This window comes from Elephantulus edwardii, unplaced genomic scaffold (assembly GCF_000299155.1).
Source record: "Elephantulus edwardii isolate Elephantulus edwardi_28Jun2011 unplaced genomic scaffold, EleEdw1.0 scaffold00020, whole genome shotgun sequence".
Classification (NCBI taxonomy): Eukaryota; Metazoa; Chordata; class Mammalia; order Macroscelidea; family Macroscelididae; genus Elephantulus; species Elephantulus edwardii.
The window spans coordinates 18,547,506-18,556,675 of NW_006399770.1; the positions used below are offsets into that span (position 1 = coordinate 18,547,506).

A 9,170-nucleotide genomic window follows, 5' to 3' on the forward strand; every position below is an offset into this window, starting at 1 on the left:
GCAGTTGAAGCAAAGAAAGAACCCGAGACCCCATATGAAATGGATCTGACCTTTGGATTGCTACCCTACACAACCAGAACGGAAAGTCCAGAAACATAGCTACAAGTTTTTGCCCAAGTTTGTTGGATGACCATGGAGAAGAGTCATAACTGGCAGAACCAAGAATATTGTAAAACTGACCTAAAACTGTGTTAAAGATGAAGGTTGAGGTGCCTGGAAGTACATTTCAGCAGCTGCCCTGACTGATTGTATTCTGCTATTAACCTGAATTATACCCATTTGAATTCCCTAACATGGTTCCATATGGGCTGTGAGGTATTGCAATGAATTTTGGACCCGGTAGAACAGTAAGACTGGCGTTGGGATGAGTAAAAAGAGGTGTAAGAGACATATTTGACCTCGTGGGAATTGGTTTTGTGTCACAGATGTTGATGGAAACAGCGTTTGTGGAGTTGTTAAATGTTAAAGGTCATATACGGCCATCCCTACATGGCCCTTGCTCTTTTTTACCCATTTACACAATAAGGGGTTGGATAGACACTGTACTTAATTATAGATATATTATTTTGACGATATATTACCGTTCATAAAATTTTAATGAATTATATAAAAATATATATTCTAATCATTTGTGCATTAAGAACAGAACTAGCTGCAATTTGTTAAATAGTTCCACGGCTTGATGATCCAATTATATTATTTCATTTTAACTATATTTTCATTACAGTGATTTTAACAACTGTTTCAAATATATATTATTTATAAGATCAGTACATAAAAGGTATACTCATTTTTAGAATAGTTCATTAAGAGTAAGAAACATGCATTAGATATTTTAATTATTTTTTATGTAGCTTTTGTCATCACTATCTTAAAACTCCTACCAAATGATAGCATGGTAGTAAATAGCTATATGAACTAAAAATTATTATAAAATATGAGTACATTAGTCTAATTTTCAGACAGTAGTAAAGATTTCAGTTGATATTTAAAATTGTTACAAGAAAATAGCTTTACAATATTGGCCTACAAAAATGCTGTATTTTTGCCAAAAAAGTGTGCTTGTTCATCTGTTTTAACTTTATTTTATATCAATTGAAAATCAATTTACTAAATAGTTTTTTCTATTTACTGGAATAGATGTTTTTATCTTGGTTTGAATGTGTATTGATTGCAGTTTAATGGCTACTGGTAGCTTGCATCTCACCAGCATTATGCAGCTGCCTGCTCTTTGACAAAATGAATACCAATGTGGAAAGCAAGGAGAGTGGATAAGAGAGCTAGGATTTTTAATACTTCTTTTTAGTTTTTGTTTTTCGCTTAAGAATTGTGTTTTGTAAAAAAAAAAATAAAAAAGAAGAATTGTGTTTTGTGCCAATTATACCACTATTTCTTTAATTTTTATAATAAATAGTACATAAATACACATCTTCCTCAGAAGTAAAAGAAATACTAATATTTTTTTAACTTTGACTAAGATTTTGTGGTTGATTATATGTATGCATTTAAAGATAGATGTATTTTCCCCATAAACATTTGCAAAATGTTAATTTTTTGTTTTATATTATGTATCTGTATCATACATACCCTTTCACCAGGAGGTCCAGGGGGCCCATCACCACCTGAGGTACCCTAGGAAAAGAAGGGAAAAAAAGAAAGAAAAAAAAATTCATATTTGATTCATTTTCACAGAAGCCTTTATCTTGAAGAAGACACATACAGCACAGTCCAGAATGCAGTAAGTGCCAATAATACCTTTGGACCTGGTTTACCAGTGGGGCCTCTTGCACCTCTTGAGCCACGGGGACCCTGTACATAAGAACAAAAGATAAAAGTGATCGACTGCCAAAAAATAATAAAATAAAATGAATAATTAAATAGAAGAATAAATGTTAATATTTTAAATGAAATGGAATTTTTAAGTCTAAAATGGCCAATGCAAATAATCATTTTCAGTCAAGACACTCACAGTTGGACCACGTTGACCCCGAGGTCCTGGTTTGCCAGCTACACCCTGTCAAAGACAGTTCAAATAGAAGCATGTTAGGGTAACTATGGGTCTGATGTGAAGAGATGGGCACTCAGGCAAGATCATCATATTAGATAGACTAGAACTATATACTTATTATATTTCATACCCTTGCACCTTTCTCTCCATTAGAACCCGGGAACCCGGGAAATCCAGTAGAGCCCTACAATAATAACAATAATAAGAATAAATACAGAGAAATTAAACACTTAGATGGCAAACAATAATTATTTCAAAATTCACTAGCTCTGACACAATTGCTAACATTAAAATAAAAAAATATAATTTTCAGTGTCATGCAATATTTATTCATTTGAAAACAAACTTACCATATCTGAAATCCTGAAAACATTGAAAGCATGAATTGGTAAAATATGATTTAATTTTCAGCTTTAAAAATAAAAAATATGGTAACATCTTCTATTATAAAATGAGAATTAAAACATAAATAAAAACAAACATACTTTTACTTATAATTCTAAAATTTGTTTCAATTTTTTAAAAAAAGTATTTTGCACAACAGCAAATTAAAACAGAAATTTCACCAAATATTTTCTCAGATTTAGTACACTGTATTTGCATTTTTACCACTTTTTCAATTGGCATTTGTATATGAAGATATTATTGTAGAATTTTATACATCTAGTAAAATATTTTATACGTGTATTTTCTTAAATCAATGTGAAAATTATGTTTATTATCATTCACAAAATACACAGTTGAGTATTTAAAAATACTAGAATTTTACCTAATTCATTAAAAAATATATTTAGAAAAAAATTGTATACCTTTAAAACAAGACCAAATAATTTCGATAAAAATCTTTATCTACTTTCTGATTATTGTTTGAAATTAGAAACACCTAATTATAAATTAGAAACACCTAATTATCTAAGCCAAGTAGGCCAGCATTCAACTCCTAGTATGTAAACTCAAAAGATAGAAACTCAAGAGTCACATTTGCTACGTGCAGAGTTTGTCTTTCAAAATTGCTTTTCTAGTGTGGATAACTGACTATGCAGATGAAGGGACTATGTGAATGGGACATGTTGGCCTATCCACTAGAGGACTGACTAGTCTCAACAGTCTACTAAAGGATTGTCTAGTCTCACCAATAAATTGAACAGCTCTAGCTTTAAAAAAAAAGAAAAGAAAAGAAATCTTCCCCCCACCAGAAGGGGAATGAATACTCCTTCACTATTCTATTATAGCACAAAGAGCCAAACAGGGTTCAAATATTTGCTCTTCAAACTACTAGTAGGACAAAATGAGCAAGTGTCTTTTTTACACTGCCAGGTTTGATCACTGTGTGAATCAAATGCAAAAACTGTCAGAATGTCTAACAAAGAGTAGTGGCTGTTAGAATTTTACATACTTCACTAGACATTCCGGTGAATGTCTTATTTGAATTGAAAGCATTCTTTGTATTTCTATGCAGCCACATGTTTTGAACTATTTCTAAAGTAATGCTTCTTCAAGTGATAAATGGCTCCCCTCTCTCAGGATAATCTGGAATGATTCCTGAAAGTGTAGGTGTCAGCTTTTACTCCAGATTTACAGAAAAAGACTTTCTGGCAGTAGGGTTCAAGCAGTTGCATTTTTAATAACTTCTTCGGGTAACATACACTGAAAAATTAAAAAAACTAAAAAAAAAAAAACCAAACAAACCAAAAAACACCCCCCCCAAAAAATGAAAAACAAAACAAAACAAAAATTAAAGGAAAAACGCACAAACAAACACAAACATGAAAACCCTACAACTCAAACTTATTGCTATTGAGTCAGAACAAACTCATAGGTAAGTCTCCAACAGGGTTTCAAAGATTATTAAACGGACAGGCAGAGACTGCTCATCTTCTTTCTGTGGAGTAGATGGTAAATTTGAACCGTTAGAGGGTCCCTGGATTGGCAGAGTAATACTTTATGGATTACTCCTCCAAGGAAAAATTGTAATCTCAGCAATTAATATAATAGATATGGAAGTGTGGTGATGTGTCTGACCTCATGGGGATTGGTTTTGTGGTGTGGAAGCTGAAGACGAGAGACGGTTCCACCTTGTAGAGTTAGTAGAGATCAGATATGGCCATCCCCATGTTACTTTTGCTCTTTTTACAAGCCTAAAATATGCTTTTTGGATATAGTAAAAATAGATCTGGATAGTATGGTGAGTTCAAAAGTTCTTCAAAATATGCAAATGTCTAAATCTCTGTTATTGCAGATTTAATTAGGTTCATGATCTTAAGATGAGGCCAACATGCGTGATCTGAGTAGGCCCTAAATATAATGAAAAGTCTCCTCCTTAAAAGAAACAGAAGAGGAGAGAGAGATAGGGAAGACAATGTGCAACAATGAATGAATATTAAATTCTTTCTCTAAACTCTCATTAAAATCACAATTAAAAATTAATAAAAGAAACAGAAAAGGAGATGACACAGGTTTAAAGAGGAGAGAAAAAATTAACGTTTGAAAGAGAGATTAATATTCAACCACCATCAAAGAATGTCTACAGCTATAGAAGTTCTAGAAGGCAAAGAAGGATCCTACCCTATAGTCTCAAGGTTGTGTTTATTCAATCTTGAAAATACTTTGAATTCAGCCTTGTGGCTTTCAGAACTTTTGAGAAAATAGATTGCTATTTTCTAAAAATATAAAAGTTTGGCAATTTTCAGTCGTCATAGAAAACTAAAAAGACACTAGTAGGAATTAGAGTCACTAAATAGAGCATATGACACAGTTACTGTCTTAAAAATGTCAAGCGATAATTCAAAACTTTTAGGGTACTAAAAAAGGTATCAAAAGCTGCTATCTAATACCTGCCATCTACTTGATAACTTCTTAATAGACTAATTGTAGTGTTAGTTTAAAAGTTGACTTTATTTAGCCTTTACAGTTTGCCACCTCTGGTCTCCAGGTAACTTAGCTGCAGACACATGGTTTCAGAAAAAAGAATGGTCTTGCAAATTGCCAACAATGGTAGGACTAGGATAAGAGAAAGTGTGCTTCCCACAATGGGTAGTAAGATTTCACATGAGCAAGGTTTATGAAGGCAAGACGGGAGAAATACTGGAGCAAGACCCTGACGATGGTGGTAGAGAGACTATGCCATAGCTATGGGGAAACTCTTACAAGGTGTGACCTGATAACTCTTGCATTTGTGCTGGCCACAATTAGTTTATACTGTTATTGTTGGACGCTTCAAGGAGAAGCTGACTTATATTGCTCTGAGATAAACCTTAAAGTATTTAGATTTGACTGCTAAACTGAAACCTGAGCCTGCACTGATTGAGGAATTGTGACTTGGAACTTGGGCTAAAACCTGGACTTGTTTTGGGTTACATTCTTCACCTCCACATTTCTCCAACTTACTTTAATAAACTCCATTCTCAGCATCACCACTGTGAATCTGTGAGTCAACAAAGAATAAACGAACTTCTTGTTGTTGATGTGGCTCTAGAGGCAGCATGGGCTGGGTTATGATGGGCTCTTTATCTGCTTTTTGCTCTAGGGGTCTGAGCGGCTTTGCTATTCTTACTCCCTCTGGCCCTTTCATAGAGATGTTCACAGCTGTGTGCCTTTTTGTTTGGTTTTATCCTCACTAAACACCAATGTTCTTTTTTTTTCTTTTAATTTATTTTATTATTTTTTGTGTGTGTACCATCAAATTGGATCTGACTGGTACAGGAGAAGATTGCTCCTCTTTCTCCAGCAGAGCATCTGGTGGATTCCAACCATGTACCTCTAGGATAGCAGTGTATCTTCTTACCACTAGGCTACTAGAGCTCCCTGACACCATTGTTCTTTGAAATACTCCTTACTTCAACTACAAGGATGTAGTTGACTGTTTTGCCTTTCATTTATGACTCTATCATAAATATTCTCATTGACTAACATCTAGGCTCTCTGATCTTTCTCAACCTTGGGTAACCACATTCTTCTTTGTGAAATTATGTTCTCAATATTTGTTTTCTATAAATGTGAGGCTATATAACTTGTAAAAATCATTAAAAATGAAATTATGAAAAATGATAAATTGTTTTACCTTTGGACCTTGTCTTCCTGGATATCCTGGTAGCCCTGGAACACCAAGCTTCCCCTAAAGTTAAATCATAATAATTAAAACATAAATACGAAAGCTGAAATAGAAGGTTCATTGTAAATATAAATTACTTTTAGTTATTTTTCTGGGTGCTAGAACCATTTATTTTCAGATTCAAAATGAAGATTTTCAAGTTTAAACTAAACTTTGTTTTCATTGTATCTCTTCATCTAATAAGAAAAAAATGTGACATAGACATATTTTCAATGAAATAATATGTCCTCTGCTAAGTCATAACGCCGTATTTAGGGATGTAGAACTCTTTTAGTACCCTCTAACACACAGTTAAAAAAATTATCTAGGCTTTTAAAACATTAAAATACAATTTAATTAACTAATTTGTGGGAGCTACATTTAGTTATCTGTATTCTAACTTTAGTAATTTTTATAAAGACTTTTTTAAAGAAAAACCTACAGAGCAAGCAAGCAATCTTGAATTACTTTTCTCTTAAACTAAGCAAAGCTTAAAAATCTGTAATATGAAATTCTGAACAAAATGTTGGACAAAATTTCTTCTTTTATTTAAATCCAGTAGCTAATACATGCTACTAACTAAATTAATTTCTGGTAGTTGTTAGATATAAAAAAAGAGAGTGAGGGAGTGAGGGAGAGAAATAAAGAAAGGAATTGGTCCCAAGAAACGAACAGGCCTTTATTGTGCGATCTGAGAGGGACGCCAAGTGATCCAGCCGCATGGCATGCAGACAGCATGAAAATCGCGCGTGGGCAATTTGGGGGATTTCCTTTTTATAGGGGTCCTGGGGAGGACAAAGACGGTACTTCTCGGAATTTGGTGTGTTAATTAAGTTAGGTTTTAGCTATTTTTAATCATGGTCAAACTCTTATCAGGATTCAATGTCTGGTCGTCTTTGAGGTGACCTCCTCAGGTGTTAACAAGTTTCTCAGGAAGTGATCAAGCTTGGGATGGTGGGGCAACTGCCATATTATCCCTTCTGTAGTTATAGCTAAATAGTGATAATTTGTAAGGAATGGTAATAACTGCAGATGAATACCTGAAGATGACAATTTTGCTCCAGTGCAATAAAGTAATTGCTCAATTGGAAAACATTAAAGAACATTGTAAATGATAATGAATTGCAGCCATGTATATCACATATCAAGAAGCTTAAAATGCCATCCTAACAAAATTAGTTCCTCAAAATTTATTTCACAACAAAGAATAAACACACACATGCCATAAACTAAAGAAACAAATATACTAATATATGAATAAATTAAATGCGTGTGAAACTTTACTGTGCCACATTTTCTTCAGTTATTTATAACATAGAATTTATTATTTATTAACTTCTTAAACGTTAGCGTGCATATAGTATGTTCTTTGCAAAGCAAATTTAAACTAAATGGGAAAAAGTATAACAGATCAAGATTATTATATGTAACCTTGAAAGTTGAGCAGTACTTTTAAGCAAAATAATTATTCCATTGTGTGAAGCAAAGTAAGAAAATAAGAATATACTTAGTTTGCAACGTTGTCATTATAGATTGAACCAAGGAGCTCTATGATTCAAGATCAACACTGCATAGGTAAGCAGTCTTCAGATAGAAAATATGCAAACAAGCCCTCAGAAGCATACGCATAATGATGTCCCCTTGGATGCATTATATTATCATAGCTTGCTTTATGCTATCAATTTCAAGGTTAATGAAATCTCCTAATTATGATCACAAAGTTATTTTTTGCTTTATGTTAATTACTACATTAGAATGTATAATTCTTTTTTAGGGTTCTTTTAAACAAATTCAGATAGAAAACATATTTGTATTTTCAATACAGTGGCATGCAACATAAAAAATAGTAGGACAATTCAAAAGATAAAAAATTTAGAGTTGACTTTTAACTTCAGAAGCCTCTGTGAGGTCATTTATGCAAAACAGAACACATAAGAAGTGACAAAATTTCAGAACAATGTCAAGTGCTGACAATTCTGTCTAAGGGTCATGCAAGGCTCTGTTATCCAGTATCTTTTCAAAGATCAAACACCAGGACAGAACACCATGTGGGGTTAAGAATGATTTTGCCTTAAGGACCTTGACCTTTGCTCCTGGGCTGGGAAGTTGAGAGAGGGCTTGGGAAGCCCTCAAGTAGTTTATCTATGTTGGCCAAGGCTGAAGAATTGCACTGAAGTGTATATAGTCGGCCTGGAATTCACCTGCCAACCAATAAATGTTGCTGTTGTTGTTAAGTGCCATCGATTCACTTGGGACTCATAGCGACACTATGTACAACAGCCCTAAACTCTGCTCTGTCCTGTGCCAGTCTCACTGTCTCCGATACACTCATCCCAATTACCCCCATCACTGAATCAATCCACCTCATAGAGGGCCTTCCCCTCCCTACCCTACCAAGCATGACAAGGACCAGTGCCTCCTTACAACATGTCCAAAGTATGTCAGACACAGCCTCAGAATCCTTGCCTCCAGGAAGCTGCCTGGTTTAACCCTTTCCAGGATGAATCTGTTTGTTTTTTCCTAGCAGTCCATGGTACCCTCAATACTCTTCATCAGCACCACAACTCAAAGGCATCAACTGTCCTTCTATCCTCCTTAGTTACTGTCCAACTCTCTGATGCATAAAAAGTGATAGCAAAGACCATGGCCTGTATCAGATGCACCTTAGTCTCCAAAGAGACCCCACTGCTCTTCAGTACTTTGGAGAGGTCTCTAATAGCAGACTTGCCCATTGCAATAAGTCTTTTGCAATGAGAACCAATAAATACTCATGATAAAAGGCAGAAACACCAAATTGATGAAGCTTTTCAGAAAGATAATGCTAGGGAGTTCTGGTGGCCGAGAGGCAAGAAGCTGAACTGCAATCCCAGAGGTGCATGGTTTGAATCCACCTGGAACAGCACATCAACAGAGAACTACCAGAAGTCCAGGCTGGGTTTAGAAGGGGTCATGGTACTAGGGATATTGTAGCTGAGATTAGATGGATCTTGGCTGAAAGCAGGGAATACCAGAAGAATGTCTATCTGTCTTTCATTGACTAAGCAAAGGCATTTGTGTAGATCATAACAAACT

The 9,170-nt window shown here is 34.5% G+C and overlaps 1 protein-coding gene across 4 annotated transcripts in view; it reads right to left on the bottom strand.

Moving 5' to 3' along the window:
* The window catches only part of COL11A1 (collagen, type XI, alpha 1), a 380,126-nt gene that overhangs the window by 164,473 nt on the left and 206,483 nt on the right, over positions 1-9,170 (bottom strand). For all 4 annotated transcript variants that reach the window (XM_006882457.1, XM_006882455.1, XM_006882458.1 and 1 more), the window contains 5 exons: positions 6,069-6,122; positions 2,139-2,192; positions 1,970-2,014; positions 1,756-1,809; positions 1,588-1,632 (listed from right to left, as the gene is read on the bottom strand). In XM_006882457.1, the coding sequence (XP_006882519.1) occupies positions 1,588-1,632; positions 1,756-1,809; positions 1,970-2,014; positions 2,139-2,192; positions 6,069-6,122 (252 nt within the window). The remainder of the gene's footprint in view (positions 1-1,587; positions 1,633-1,755; positions 1,810-1,969; positions 2,015-2,138; positions 2,193-6,068; positions 6,123-9,170) is intronic.